The 16,822-nt window shown below is 40.0% G+C and overlaps 1 protein-coding gene across 1 annotated transcript in view; it reads right to left on the reverse strand.

Moving 5' to 3' along the window:
- Window positions 1-1,992: 1,992 nt before the first annotated feature.
- The window catches only part of btbd8 (BTB domain containing 8), a 54,084-nt gene continuing 39,254 nt past the window's right edge, over window positions 1,993-16,822 (reverse strand). The window contains exons 15-19 of the mRNA XM_062997312.1: window positions 16,086-16,638; window positions 10,492-10,579; window positions 10,232-10,356; window positions 7,475-9,247; window positions 1,993-3,034 (exon numbers count right to left, since the gene is read on the reverse strand). Coding sequence (XP_062853382.1) covers window positions 2,493-3,034; window positions 7,475-9,247; window positions 10,232-10,356; window positions 10,492-10,579; window positions 16,086-16,638 — 3,081 coding nt within the window. The 3' untranslated portion in view covers window positions 1,993-2,492. The remainder of the gene's footprint in view (window positions 3,035-7,474; window positions 9,248-10,231; window positions 10,357-10,491; window positions 10,580-16,085; window positions 16,639-16,822) is intronic.

The following is a 16,822-nucleotide window of genomic DNA, read 5'->3' on the forward strand; positions in this document are numbered from 1 at the left end:
GTATATATATATATATATATATATATATATATATATATATATATATATATATATATATACTGTATATATAACACATTGTATTTTATTACCTTAAGCAGTTAAGATTTAGAACAGATAATAAATCAATTTTGTGCTTCCAACCTAAGGGGTATACAGTGCCTTGCAAAAGTATTCAGCCCCCTTGAACTTTTCAACCTTTTGCCACATTTCAGGCTTCAAACATAACGATATGAAATTGTAATTTTTTGTGAAGAATCAACAACAAGTGGGACACAATCGTGAAGTAGAACGAAATTTATTGGATATTTTAAACTTTTTTTAGAAATAAAAAACTAAAAAGTGGGGCGTGCAATATTATTCAGCCCCTTTACTTTCAGTGCAGCAAACTCACTCCAGAAGTTCAGTGAGGATCTCTGAATGATCCAATGTTGACCTAAATGACTGATGGTGATAAATAGAATCCACCTGTGTGTAATCAAGTCTCCGTATAAATGCACCTGCTCTGTGATAGTCTCAGAGTTCTGTTTAAAGCGCAGAGAGCATCATGAAGACCAAGGAACACACCAGGCAGGTCCGAGATACTGTTGTGGAGAAGTTTAAAGCCTTTGGATACAAAAAGATTTCCCAAGCTTTAAACATCTCAAGGAGCACTGTGCAAGCGATCATATTGAAATGGAAGGAGTATCAGACCACTGCAAATCTACCAAGACCCGGCCGTCCCTCTAAACTTTCAGCTCAAACAAGGAGAAGACTGATCAGAGATGCAGCCAAGAGGCCCATGATCACTCTGAATGAACTGCAGAGATCTACAGCTGAGGTGGGAGACTCTGTCCATAGGACACAATCAGTCGTACACTGCACAAATCTGGCCTTTATGGAAGAGTGGCAAGAAGAAAGCCATTTCTCAAAGATATCTATAAAAAGTCACCTGGGAGACACACCAAACATGTGGAAGAAGGTGCTCTGGTCAGATGAAACCAAAATCGAACTTTTTGGCCACAATGCAAAACGTTATGTTTGGCGTAAAAGCAACACAGCTCATCACCCTGAACACACCATCCCCACTGTCAAACATGGTGGTGGCAGCATCATGGTTTGGGCCTGCTTTTCTTCAGCAGGGACAGGGAAGATGGTTAAAATTGATGGGAAGATGGATGGAGCCAAATACAGGACCATTCTGGAAGAAAACCTGTTGCAGTCTGCAAAAGACCTGAGACTGGGACGGAGATTTATCTTCCAACAAGACAATGATCCAAAACATAAAGCAAAATCTACAATGGAATGGTTCACAAATAAACAGGTGTTAGAATGGCCAAGTCAAAGTCCAGACCTGAATCCCATCGAGAATCTGTGGAAAGAGCTGAAAACTGCTGTTCACAAACGCTCTCCATCCAACCTCACTGAGCTCGAGCTGTTTTGCAAGGAAGAATGGGCAAAAATTTCTGTCTCTCGATGTGCAAAACTGATAGAGACATACCCCAAGCGACTTGCAGCTGTAATCGCAGCAAAAGGTGGCGCTACAAAGTATTAACGCAAGGGGGCTGAATAATATTGCACGCCCCACTTTTCAGTTTTTTATTTCTAAAAAAAGTTTAAAATATCCAATAAATTTCGTTCCACTTCACGATTGTGTCCCACTTGTTGTTGATTTTTCACAAAAAATTACAATTTCATATCGTTATGTTTGAAGCCTGAAATGTGGCAAAAGGTTGAAAAGTTCAAGGGGGCTGAATACTTTTGCAAGGCACTGTAGTCAGATATTTGAGCTATTTTCTTTTATCATGCACTATGTGTGTTAATCCCTCTACTAGTTAATCAGTGTACAGTTTCTGAGCACAGAATGCTTTATTAAATGTACCTTTTCTATTTTTAGTGGTCAATTGTGTTGTCTGTGGTACTTTCAACAATCAGACCAGCAAACAGCAAACCATTCTTTTAATTAATTTATTCAGTTATAATTGTATTATTATATTTTGTTAAAATTAGGTTGTTTAGCTGATCTTCTATTTCATGTTGCTGCCATCAAAGTCATAACAACACTCTTGACTAAAGAAAAGTCAACATTGTATAATTACACACATTTTATTGTTTAAAGTACAACTACGTATCAATGAATGTAAACCAACAGACCAGACTCACTACTCATTGATCTAAACACTCTTCTCAAATTCAAAGTTTAACCATTTTTTAAACACAGAAACTGTAACCAAAAATGCTTTTTTTTTTTTTACAAAGATCAAAGCGACACCAAGTAAACAATGTAACATACAAAAATGTCCACATGCAAATCAACTGCATTGAGCCTCTGTCAGTCCACCCCTATATAACACGAGTACTTTAGAAGCCATTAGGCAAAATAAATTAATATGCAGCTGAAAATAGTTACTAGCAGACCTTTAAAAAAGTGGTAAAAACATCACGTCAGCATAGAAGAAAGAAGAAAATGTAACAACCCAAAAGAACTTGGACTAAAGGCCATGTATCCTTGTGTGTCAGTGGTGCGTCTCCAGCTCCACTATGGTCCATTCTCCCTGAGGAGAGGCAGCGTCCTCAGGAGAAAAGCTAGTCACAGTGATGCTGGTGGTGGAGTCATCCATTGGAGAGATTAGCTCAGCCCAACGTTTAAAACCTTGAATTTCTTTCTCATGATTAATAAAGGTCTGTTCATTTACACAGTCTCGAGACAGCGACAGAGTCTGTTTGATCAGATACTGAGCCAGGTTAAGATCCTCCGGGACAGGGTTTATCACACCCAGACTCGACTCCTGGTCAGACAGTAATTGTCTGAGCAAGCTCCAGTCCCGTTCGGCAAACTCGTTGTTCTCATCCATGTCTTCCTTCTCCTCATCTTTCTTGTCTGTGTTTTTCTCATCCTCATGAGACACGTCCTGGTGTTCTCCGTTGATCTGGCTCTTGTCCAAGCTTTTCTCGAATGCCTCTCCGACATCCATCTCATAAATGGGGGACAGGACTTTAGATGAGCGCCGGTCATGTGTGGAGCTTTGATCCATTCTGTCACAACCCTCAATGTCCCCTAAAAACAATTGACAATACTGTACAATGACCAAGTGTTTCATCCATACATGGGGCTTTTTTGTTTAAACAGCTCAAAAATGCTGGAATTTCAAGTCACATTCTTGAATTTGAAATGAAAGTTTCTTTCCAGAGAAACTGTGCAAACTGCAGATTATGTAGCTCATCATAAAATAAGTGCACAATTAAAAAGCAGTTGTTATTTTTCCTAATCCTCACTGTCATTTAGTCAAAATCTATAACATAAAGAAATAGTTCAACCAAAAATCACATTCACAGATTTTCCCCATACCTCAAGTATAGTCAGTCAGCCAAAAACGTTTGGTGTATGAAAGTTGCTTTTTAGATTTGAACTGGAGCCATGATGCTGATGTAGGCTTAAAAAAGTGACATTTCATATTCAAAAGCTTTTCGACAAAATCAATTACCAAATCTTAAAAGCCTTTGGATTACATTGAAAATGAAAGATTCTTTTTACCACCCACCCACTGTTGCACTATACCGGCTTTGTTCATCTCCTGCCCCCTCGCCTATGCCCACAAATCCTTTTTAAACTTTTAACAATGTCAGAACTGCCTTGATTTAGTCCTACTTGAATACTCTGTATTTGTGTGTCATGGCAAGATGACAAGTCAAGTGTAATGCCTTTTTACTGTAGCTGCTATGAAGTATCTGTTTACTCTGTACCATCTCAACAGTAATTAGCACAATGACACAGAACCTCAGTACTTTTACCTCCTGTCCACACATATCTTCTAATTCAACAGAAACTGAACACTAGCAAAAGAAAATGCAAATGTCAATTGCAAGAGAAGTTGAGACAGCATGTAAAATTCAAAAATCAAAATAAAACAGCGATTTCTTAATCCACATATACCTGTACCTAAAGTAAAACAATACTGAGATATGTAGTGTAATATTTTCCAAATTTAACTTGACTGTAGGATGCTAAATTACACTGATACCCAATACCGCTATAATCCCAAACTGTGCGATTGGCCAGCCAAATGTCTAAATACAGACATGATTGGCTATGACTTTACTATTTTTGGTGTCCTATACACAAATAAAACACAACTTATATACATCTGGTGATTTACAGCCATCCAAAATGAAATACGGTTAAACAGGAAAACATTCACATAGCACATTTAACTGATATACTGCTGTATTCCAAACTGCATTATATGCATTAATGCATTATATTATATAAATATACTACTAGTGCACTAATTAGAGAGGCTATACTATGAAGTATGTGCGGTTTAGAACCGTTTCAATTGCCATGGTTTAGACTGGTTTAGAAAATTCCAAGTCAGTTTGATTCTGTCCAAGTAAAACTATTTTTCCATCCACTATGAAAGCCACACCACCACAAGTCTACTCCAGCACAAACCTAAAAAAGCAAGTAAGATTAGTAGACAAGTTTGGCTGACCACGTTTAGTGTAAGGGGAAAATTGTGTACATTATATCGGGCAAACTGTTGTTCTAAATGACCTGTGGTTTACAAAAAACCAGATATAAAGTGCTGAAGTTATTAGTGAAGCACATTAGAACTTTGGAGGATGGAGATTAACAACTGCTGTTAAGGGGAAGCACAGAAAACAAACTACTCTGAGTGTATCTCTTTTATCCACATCTACTCAAACAACAGAAAAGCCATGCTCCTGCTGGTACCTGTTTGTGTAATTTAACAATATCAGGAACAACAGAGACAACAGGAATCTAGATGCATGCAAAACTGAATAGTGTATAACTTTATAGCTCTATAAATACATACAGAAACATAATCAAGCAGTAAAACATAGCATGTTCGCTTATAGTTTTCTTAACCTTATATTTTTACACTGACATTACTGCAAATATGAGACATGCTGGAAAAGATACTGGTCTTTTTCTGGGTTTATTCAGTCCTAAACATGAGTCCTTTAACCTTTAATGGTAACTGCAATTCCAATGTGACAAAAGAGAGACATAGCAGTGAAGTAACAAAACAATATACAGAAAAATCTACCAGTTCTACAGTACACAGAAAAAAAGCACTACAACAAAAAACTGACATCTAGTGTTCAGGAAAATGGTTACCTATCGACTAACACCATGCTCTAATAAAAAAAAGTAAATAAATACGTAAAATACAAAGAAAACTAACAAAAAATGGAAACACAGGACAGGTATACAAAAATAAACATTAATGGGAGTTATGTCAAAAAAACAATAATGGTAGGTAGCGTTAGCATGCAGGAATATCTGGTTGAGTTGACTGATAATGAAAACATGTAAATAAATAAGGATCACTCTGGAATATCCTTCCGCTGATCCAGAGTAAAGAAATCTTTGACACTGAATAAGTGTGTTCACACTATCAAGCAATTAGCCAATAATTTTGTTCTAGTGTTGCCTGTTCAGCTTACTGTACATTCTGTGAAGAAATTGTAAAACTCTGTGATTTAATCACCTTCATGTCTGAATGTCCCAAGCTCATACAAACGTTGCTATTTCAAGCCATACGATCCTGAAACTTACAGACTGATAAAGTAACAGCAACAAAAAAATTGCTTTGAGAGCCACCACACTCCTGAGGTGCTGTGGGCTCATCACAGCCAAGAGCTTTGGTATTCGAATTTTTATATTTATATATGTATATATATGTACATATATTGTTTATATGCATTTTCTTCCCTTTTTCTCCCTTTTAGCGTGCCCAATTGCGTCATGCTTCCTCTCCACCTATGTCAATCCCATCTCTGATTGAGGAGAAGGAAGCTAACCCACGCCCAATCCGACACCTGGGCAGCAGCCATATGCATTTTGTCACCTACACTTTGACGAGCGCAATGCGGATCAGCCCTGTGTACGGAGAGACACACCCTGACAGAACTCTTTTCCCGTCTCTGCAGGCGCCATCAATCAGCCAGCAGAGGTCGTAATTGCATTAGTTATGAGAAAAACCCTATCCGGCTTTCAATATCCCACCCCCATCTGAACAACAGGCCAATCGTTGTTCATGTGGCTGCTCAGCCCAGTCGGCAGGCAGAGCTGAGATTCGATAAGATGTATTTGAGATCCCAGCTCTGGTGTTCAGCGTGTGTTTTACTGCTGCGCCACCTGAGCGGCATTAGAGTTCGTATTTAATCTTTTATTTGTTGTGTATTAGATACTTACATTTTAGCTAAACGCTGGAAGGATGTCAAACACCCTGTGCTCTTTTGCCAAATTCTTAATTAAAATTTTTCTTATTGGGGGTTGCAGGAATTGTGGCTCTATTTCTGCAATTTGATTAATTGAGATAATCAACTGTTGCAAAATCGTGACTTTGTGATGTAAACTTACTATGAAAATGACTGACCGTTTCTTACAGCAATAGTGGCTCGGTGTTGAAAATTTTAATAGAATACAAATAATCATGTTGTAAACTTACATATGAAATAAATGGTAGGTTGTTGCTGAATTCATGGCTCTGTAATACCAAGAAATGAATGGTCAGCAGTTGCTGCAATTTTGGCTTCCTGTTGCAAGCTTATTTAGGAAATAACGGCTAATTAACTATTGTGGAAATTACGACTCTGTGTTGTACAAAGGGTCACCAGTTACCAGAAGCATTGCACCATATTGAAAACTGACATTAAAAAATGGTCAGTTGTTGAATTGGAGCTCCTTTTTGTAAGAGTAAAATGAACAGTCAGCTATTACCTGAATCACACCTGTGTTGTAAATTTACTTTTACTGAGTGATGGTTTTGTTTTGGTTACATGCGCATGATATTATTGGTTGCCATCCCATCTGACGCTTGTTAGCTTGAATGCAAGCTAACATGGTGCTTTGCAAAAAGAGTCCTGTTCTTGTCTTAATAAACTCAACACTTATAAGGCATTTTGTGCATAAAACAGTTTGAGAATCACGCTAAAGGGTGCTTGTTTGGCATAAACGTCTAACATAACACAAAAATATGTATAAACATTTTATGGCTAACAAAACCTAGAGAAAAAAAACCAAGAATTGCATCCCTTACTGGTAAGGTTTACATAAAAAGTGCATTGGTACAGCTTGCATTCCTCATACAGGCTGCTAGTTGTGTGTTTTTACTTGAAACCTGCATTTTTATTGTTGTGGTTTGTAAACTTAAGGACACAGTGCCTACGTGTGCAGGTGGTTTCACTGTCAAGAAGAGTGACACCTGATTACAGCAAGAGATCCTGAATTTTGGTGAAGAAAATCAAATAAAAAAAGTAAATAAAGTGGACATGAATGATCTATATGCACTCTAATGTTGTCTATGGAAGATTTAACTGTACAGTAGAAGGGTTTAAAAGAAACAGTATTTGAGTGGATTGTTGTTTTGTGCTGATTTACTCTAGCAGGAATTGCGGGTGCATGATTTAGAAGTTGGCATTTTTTTAAAGGTGGATGGGGGGCACTGGATCTTCTATTATACATTACCTGCTGGGGACTGGGGAGGTTGTGCAGGTGAACACGTGGTCACCTGCTGCTCAGGTAAGTCTAGCTGTAAATCTGCTCTCTTGCTTTCTGCTTGCTTAAACTGAGAGCTGCTATACTGCTCGACCAGCTTTAGGTCTAGGTGACTCGGGCGTTCCTGAGGAGGAGCCTCATTTATATCAGTGTCTATGTGAGAAGCTTCTGATTGTTTAAGCAATTGGACTTCCTCGACTGGCGATTCATGGAGCTCCGTAAGGAAAACAGCACTTTCAGTTTGTTTTATCTGACCATTGTCCTTAAATGTGCTTGCATTTGCGTTTTGTTTTGATGTCACATCACTTTCAAAGACGTCACAGTTTGCGACTTCTTCGGATCCCAGCTCTTCACACTCATCCACCGAGAGTAGCACGGACCGGCGGAAGCCAGAGGCAGGCTGGAATTCGTGTTCGTTATCTTGGTCTGCGCCATCGTCAAATGCTGGATTGACAATACCCTGGAACTGTGGTGAGGTTTCTGCATGAGAAGCCGCGACCCCACCGGTAAGGACCTCTACTTCGGACCGTTCTTCTTCAGATTCTTCTTCCTCTTCTTCCTCAGAAGAGAAAAGCTGGGGATCTGGGGCGCAGATGTCGGTCACGGCATTATCCAACCCACAAGCCTCCTCTTTCACAGGTGCATCATCACGCTTTATCCACGACAGTGGCCTCCGAAGTACCACTTCTTCATCACTCGTAGTCTCAGCTTCGCGACCTCTGAGCCGTACCTCCACTCGCATCCCACCTTCATAAATTTTTAACTCCTCAGGGGTGCTGGTGTCACTGCTGCTGCGGCCCAGGAAATCTGGACATCGCATCGTCCCGCATTTAGACACGCCACGGTCATGAGAGCAACAGTCGTCATCCTGAGAGCCTCCCGCGTCGTAATCTTCGGAGCGTGGCTTGATGTCGTCCGAAGATGTTGTAGCACTGGCTGTCTCTGATTCAGGGCTCAATTGAGGGTGAATCACACTCCACGAGTCCTCAAGTGGGGTATCCACGCTTGCAAAGCTGCAAGGTGTTTCGGGAAGAAAGTCTGACCCATTGCCAGGGGTCATTTTGCTCCCAGCAACCTCACTTACAACAGTGTCTTGAGTAGTAGAAGGGTTTACAGTGTTTTGGACTTCCTGTACTGTAGTCGGTTCCTTGTTAGTGCTACTGGGTTTAACTGGTGAATGAGTGCTTTGATTGGCTGCAGGAGACTCCTTAGAGGCCACAGAAGCAGCCTTGGGTACAGATTCCTGGACTGATCCAGGCTTTCTTGGTGACGATTTGCCTCCATTTAAACAATCTTGAGATGACATTAAGGCTGTGGACTTCTCATCATGAGTTGCCTTTACTTTTTGGCCAGTCTCTTGACCCTTACTCTCCACTGTGGCTACTTTGGGCTGCTGGGGAGCCACTTTGTTGCCTGATTGTGTAGGATTAGATGCTGAGTTCTTCTCTGCAGCAGTTAGCTTTTTGGAGGCAGCAGGAGAATGTTTGGGTAGTGTCACAGACTTGACTGATTTTGCCACCAGTGATTCTGGGGTTTTCTGCCTCAGACCAGTCTTACTGGCTGTACCTGGGGATGCTTTTGAGGAAGATATTACAGGTTTTGCTGGTTTAGGGGTAGGTTTAGAGTCTGTGCTAGGTTTTGTTAGTTTTTTAGTGGCTGAAGGTTTGGATCCATCTTTTTCATCCTCTTTCTGGAGAGAGGTAGGTTTTCTGGAGGTCAGCGCAGAGCCAGGTCGTGATGAAACTGGTCATGAAATAAATATGGACAAGGTATTAAACTTGGCAATGCATAAATCATATACTGATAAACATATCCTGAAAATTATGGATGTGGCTCACATCTAGTAACGAGTTTGCTGGGCAACTAAACTTTTGCTTGTTATTTCAAAGGCTGGACTACTCTTACTCCCTTCTGGCAGGTCTTCCCATGTCCACTATGAACCCAAACACTGCCACACCACCCCACTGCTGTGTTCTCTACACAGGCTTCCTGCAGCTGCCCACATTCAGTTCAAAACGATGTAGGGACGATGTTGCCTAGTGGTTAAGGTTCTGGACTAGTAACCAAAAGGTTGCTGATTCAAGCCCCACCACTGCCAGGTTGCCACTGTTGGGCCCTTAAGCAAGGCCATTAACCCTCAATTGCTTAGACTGTATACTGTCACAGTACTGTAAGTCACTTTGGATAAAGGCATCTGCCTAATGCCAAAAATGTAAATGTAAATGCAAAACAATGGTAGTTGCCTACAAAGCCAAAAACAGACCAGCCCACCCTACAATACAGAATCAAACCTTGTTCTGTACCTCAAACCCTGACTGAGTCTCTCGCTGTCTTCAAAAATGATTAAAGACCTTCATCACTTCTTTCTACACTGAAATTTCTACACTGAAATTACCCCTGAACTTACTAATCTACATATTTATCTTTCAAAGAAAGATTTACGTTTTATCAGTGTTTCATTAGATGTGTTCTTGGGACTGTCGTCGATTTGTCTTAGAGTAAGGAAATGTTCACTGAGCAAGCTCTTCTGCAAGTCACTCTGGATATAAGCATCTGCTAAATGCTGTAAAAGTAAATATTTACTAAATAAATACAAAAAGCACAACGTGGAAGAACTGGGAGGCAACAGAACCAGCAAAACATCAAACATTATCTACCCAGTGTTTTTTTTTATAAAATGTCCTTGGTGATATAAATAAGATGTTTATATAAGGCAAGATCTCTTACTTTGATTCTCTGAAGCACCGGTAGCAGTAATTTTGCTCTTCGTTTCTGTACGCACTGACGCTGGACCACTGACTCCAGTTCTGCTGCTCACTGTGCTCTTGGGCCTGTTTGGTTTATTAATGGGGCTGAAAAACACACAAATGTTTTTTAAATGTTACAACCTGATTACATACACATACCATATTCTCACACACATTAATTGACATACAAGGGCATGATTACTGCTACCTACAGTCCTGCTAAACTGAGAAGCAACTCACCTGCAAGTCTTGTCTGTTTCTGATTTCTGGGCAGTTTTGGTCAGAGGAGGTCTTGTTGTTGCCTTGGCTTGAGGTTTTGGCCTAAGAGCTAAAAACAAAACAAAAGAGCTTATTGGGCTTTGAAAAAAATAAACATAGCACATAATTTCTGACTAAACTATGAGTCCAGGAACCTATGGGCTGAGTAACTGCATGAGTTATTGGCAAGCTAAAAACGAAAAAGAACCAAACATGGTTACATGTTTTCCTAAGCACCAACTCTATGTTGATTGTGTAACTCCATCTGTAGGTTGAGTCAGCAAAACACATTAGTCAGATTTAACCATGTTAAGAAGATTAGTTATGGGATAAGTGGATCTTACAAGACTAAAACGTGCTCTGCTGACCATACAGTCTGAATGTAGTGCGCACGCACACACACACACACACACACACACACACACACACACACACACACACAATTATCTGAACAATAATAGAATTTAATTCCCCCAACTAACCCCTCAAACCATGACTTTACGGACAATGCTTTGTACACAGGGGCACAGTCATGCTGGAACAAGAAAGGGCCTTCCCCAAAAAGCTTAAAACATCAAATATATGTTATATAATCAATTGTATACCCATGTTAGCAATGGGCGTGACTGTAAAACATGAGCTGTTGTGTGGATGTGTAGCTATAATGTTATATACTGTAACACCAGAAAAGCTGTTTTGAAAAAGATCCACATGTATTTAGTCATGATGTGTAACGTCAGTATCAATTCAGTTGCTTTTATATTTACACCTGTTACCGATGGGTGTGACTGTAAAACGTGAGCAGTTGTGTGGATGCGAAGCCATGTGATCCATATGTTTGGTCATGGGGTGTAAGTCAGTACCAATTAAGGTAATTTTATTTTGCTTCATATGCATAATTAACTAGTTTCTGAAGGCTTTTGTTTATCTGGATACAGTAATACTAACAGACAGCTTCTTGCAGGACATTGGAAAATATAAATATATATATATATATATATATATATATACAGTGGTGTTCAAACAAATAGCAGTGATTTAAAAAAAGCGAATAAAGCACAAAATCATTATAATAACTTTTATTTCCATAAATGCAAATGCACTGAAAATACTACACTTTTAATTCTAAATCAAAACATTAACAAAATTTTAGGTTGTTCAAAAAAATAGCAGTGCCAGCATTTTTCTTTAAAAACTCAAAAAAATTGTTTTTAAACTGAAAATGTTTGAGGTTTCACTTTACTTTAAATTACTGAACTAATATTTAGTGGCATAACAATTGTTTCTGAGATCTGTGTTGCATGGCATCGACCAACTTCTGGCACCTCTGAACAGGTATTCCAGTCCAGGATGATTAGACGACATTCCACAGTTCTTCTGCAATTTTGGGTTTTGCCTAAAAAAAAACGTGCTTCAGATTTCAGCCCACAAGTTCTCTATGGGATTGAAGTCAGGGGATTGTGCTGGCCACTCTATTACCTCAATCTTGTTTGTCTGTAACCAAGATGTTTTGGGTCATTGTCATGTTGAAACACCCATTTTAAAGACATTTCTTCTTCGAAATAGGGCAACATGATCTCCTCAAGTATTTTGTTATATTTAATCTGATCCATGATCCCTTGTATGTGATAAATAGGTGTAACACCATGGTATGAAAAACATCCCCATCCATTTTGTACCACCGTGCTTTACTACCTTCACAGTGAACTTTGGCTTGAATTCAGTGCTCGAGGGTTGTCTGACATACTGTCTACGGCCACTAGACCCAAAAAGAACAATTTGCTTTCACCAGTCCACAAAATGTTGAGCCATTTCTCTTTGGAACAGTCAATGTGTTCCTTGGCAAATTTGAACCCATTCAGGACGTCTTTTTCTTAACAACGGAACTTTGCAAAGAGTTCTTGCTGGTAACTTGGCTTCACTTAATCATCTTCTGTACTCACTGCTAACTTCAGATGTTCCTTGATCTTTCTGGAGGTGATCATTGGCTGAGTATTTGCCATTTTGGCTATTCTTCGATCCATTTGAACAGTAGTTCCACGCTTCCTTCCGCGTCTTTCAGGTTTTGGTTGTCACTTCAAGGCATTTGAGATCATTTTAGCTGAGCAGCCTATAATCTGCTGCACTTCTCTGTATGTTTTTCCCTCTACAAGCAACTTTTTAATCAAAGTACGCTGTTCATCAGAACAATGTCTGGAACAACCCATTTTACCCAGTATTTCAGAAGGAAATGTGCTATGACCAACCTGTGCAACATTTGCCACTCTCCTACCTTAAATAAGTGCCAAAATTGACCCCCGTTCTTCTGCAGAATGAGTGACTTCACCAATTGAACTCCTCACTGCTATTATTTTGAACAAGCCCCTTTCAATCAATGCTTCGATTACTCAGAATGAGTGGGATGCATGTCCTAATTGTTGGGTTTGTTTTGTTTTCATTACTCTACTACACTTTCAAGTAAATTTTTTGCTATGTAGAAACAGCATTTCTACTAAAAACAGTGATTTATCAGGTTAATGGTGTTGGACTGCTATTTTTTTGAACACCACTGTATATATATGATCCGACATTATTCTGATCATGTAATTCTCTGCTCTCTAATAACGCTCCGGCTGTTTTAAACCGCAATGCACGGTAAATGTTACAGCCAGCTTCCGGCGTAGTGATGAAGTGTCGCTTCCTACTTAAAATGGTGGAATACCCTATGCAGTGCACTTCACAGTAACAGATAATGTGAATGGAATGCTCCTACAGAATTGGCACTAATGATTTTAAGAACCGCTTTCTGAACCAATCAGACCTTCTGATTTTAATTGTTAGTAAGAAATGCTGTTATCTGCATGTATTTAGTTTGCAGCGTCACACAGATGACGTGGTAATGAAACGCTTGATTGGCTTTCTAACGAGTTCGTGTTTTACTTCACAACTGGGAAAAGTTTGGAGGTTTTTAATTATAAGCACATTTACAAAATAACGGATTCTATTCCTAATGGGACACACGGCTATAAATTTAATAGAATCTGGAAGAACAGAAGCTAAGGTAAGCAGTGGTTATGATTTTTTTGCTGCGTTTTGGATTTTGGCCGTTGTGCCTGATTTGCAATGAAAACAAAACTTCAGTTGAAGCTTTTAACTGGTACCTAGGAAAGTAAAGGCACAAAGTAAAATGGCAAAATACAGTCGCTAATCTGTTACATTTCCAATATATGTTTTGTGTATATTATATTGACTCGTGACTTGACTCGGACTCTAGCCTAAAGACTCGTGACTTGACTCGGACTCGTACTTTGTGACTTGTGAACATCTCTGCCAGAGCCTCAGCAAATGCTTTGTCAATTGATTTCGGTAGACTGGTTGATTGTAGTTAAAGGGTAATTGTCTACACAGGGTCACGTAGGGCTGAAAAAACATTTTTGCTTCAAGAAATGAATTCATCATAAAAAATAAAAAAAAATTGTCTAGTATATTTAATGTTGTTTGATTATCTAAAATGTAAAAGTGTCACAAATAATGCAAAAAATAGAAGTAACTGTTGTAAATCCTCCATTTTTCTCCTTTCACTTCATGTTTTCTCTGAGAACAGAGGGTGAGAAATGTTCTTTTCACTGAGGGAGATTATCGATCTTAACCATAAACCACATGTTTGTGAAGTGCAGTGAACAGTATGGGGATTAATCTGTCACACGTCTGAGGGTGTCTATGTGCGACGTGACCTTCAGGTATTGAGGCTCAGCTTGAACTATTGCTTGGACTGAAAAAAAAAGCTTCCAGCTAAATACAGAAAACACACACACACACACTCACACACCTCACCATTCTCCATACATCTCCATCATCTGGACCAACATTTCAGTACTTTTCACTGATGAGAAAAAGCCCATTAAGCAGCCTTGCATTGATTTACTGGCTTAGACAGCTCCCCATCCTCTCATACCAAATTAAATATACAGTTCATCTGTTCAGCCTATTCTTCTCCTGAGCTTTCACTAGAAAGTGAGGGCTAACACATGCTTTCTCCAAGACACAGAAGACACTGCAGCTAAAGCAACGTTACTGAGCAGATCAATATTCTTTGAATGAGTAACCTAACTGTCACAGACAGCTGGGTCATTTATACACCAATCAGGCATAACATTAAAATCGCCTTCTTGTTTCTACACTCACTGTCCATGTTATCAGCTCCACTTACCATATAGAAGCACTTAGCCTGTTTTCACCCTGTTCTTCAATGGTCAGGACCCCCACAGGACCACCACAGAGCAGGTATTATTTAGGTGGTGGATCATTCTCAGCACTGCAGTGACACTGACATGGTGGTGGTGTGTTAGTGTGTGTTGTGCTGGTATGAGTGGATCAGACACAGCAGCGCTGCTGGAGTTTTTAAATACCGTGTCCACTCACTGTCCACTCTATTAGACGCGCCTACCTAGTTGGTCCACCTTGTAGATGTAAAGTCAGAGATGATCGCTCATCTATTGCTGCTTGGTCATCTTCTAGACCTTCATCAGTGGACACAGGATGCTGCCCACTGGGCGCTGTTGGCTGGATGTATTTTTGGTTGGTGGATTATTCTCAGTCCAGCAGTGACAGTAAGGTGTTTAAAAACTCCATCAGCACTGCTGTGTCTGATCCACTCATACCAGCACAACACACACTAACACACCACCACCATGTCAGTGTCACTGCAGTGCCGAGAATGATCCAACACCTAAATAATCCCAGAATTTCACTGAGCTAATGTTAAAGATCTCGTGCTCGGACTATTGAAACAATACAATCTACATATCTGCAGGATATAAGCAACAGATTTGTATCAATAAACAGATATTGCAACTGAGCTGTACAAAAGCTAATATAAACTTGTTGGACATCATAATCCAAAACAGTGGCTTAATACATAGATGACTGTGCAACGTCAAAAACGTAAGTACTGGAATTGGTTTGTACTAAAGTATTTTGGTATCCATGTGACAACACAGTGATCAAACACAGTTCCATGCATAATGCAAAGCACTGTAAGTTTTCAAATATTTGCAAGGTTTGAAACAGCTATCAAATGTATGTGATGGCTTTGCAAGAGATACTGTGAAGCTACCGTGATAAATATAGACACATGGATTCAGGAGCACTTCTGAAAACCATTGTCATAACACACAGTGGTTTATTTTAGCAACACAACACCAGACCTCATTCTGCACGTGCTACAAAAGCATGGATGGTATGTGTGCCTGACTGGTATGCCTGCAAATTCAGATGTGTTGCCTACTGAAATGACAAATCAGACAGGTGCAGTCTCGTATCAAACAAGTTACCTCACATATACAGACGAGCTAGATAGAAAGTAGGTTAGGATGCCAGAGTTTCTCTGTCGCAGGAGGGGTATTTCAGTAAAATTAAATGCAGTCAATACCAGACTGGGCTTATTTTAATATATTTTTATACTAATTCTGGCACCATGCCCTGGCTCCAGTTCCCACAGCTGGCAGAAATACGAAAAAGCAAAGATCACAATACAGTTGCTAAAGCTTAGAATCTGGCACAGGCTTAGAGTTCTAGGATCAAGTACAAAATCAAACCTTGGCTGCTGTGGTTCCGTGGACTGTTCCCGCTGCTCTCGGGTGAGACGGTGCCTGATGTTGAGGGTGTGGTCCGTGGACAGTGTGCATTTTCGGCGCTGTCGGAGGTAGAGCCCTGAGTCGAGTCCTTCCCTGATGCTTTTACAGTCTTGCTTGGTTTGGCTGAATTTGCTGCCCCAGTCGCCACAGCGGGAAAGGATTTGGGCCTGGCACTCTGCGTCAGCCTCTTTTCCTGGACTGATTTGCTTGTTGTACCATTAGCAGTGGAGTTCTCCCGCCTGGCCGGGGGGATGACGCTGCCATTGGTGATGGGTTTAGCGGCGGAGGGTGTTTTCCTTTTTGCCGGGCTGCTGGTCTTAGTCCGGCTTGAGTCACTGGTGCCTGTTTTGGTTTTCGTGGTCGTGGACGTACCGAGACTATCGGACTTCATGGCACCTGTTGCCGGTCTTGTGTTTTCAGAAGAAGGACGCTGGCCCCTGGGGGCCTTCAGGGGACGAAAGGTTGGAGGACTCTCACAAGGAGAAGATGAACCAGAAGTACATTTTGAAAACTTCTGCTGAAAAAAAGACAGACATAAAGAATTAAACTTTATTTAATGCTTAGCACCACCATTTATTAGATTTCAGACTTTTTAATTAGCAAAATGTTCCATTTTCGTTTCATTTTCACATTTGTTTTATCATGGTGGCTACATTTTTCCAGAATCACTGGATACAATGCAGTAACACACACTGGAC

This window comes from Trichomycterus rosablanca, chromosome 6 (assembly GCF_030014385.1).
Source record: "Trichomycterus rosablanca isolate fTriRos1 chromosome 6, fTriRos1.hap1, whole genome shotgun sequence".
Classification (NCBI taxonomy): Eukaryota; Metazoa; Chordata; class Actinopteri; order Siluriformes; family Trichomycteridae; genus Trichomycterus; species Trichomycterus rosablanca.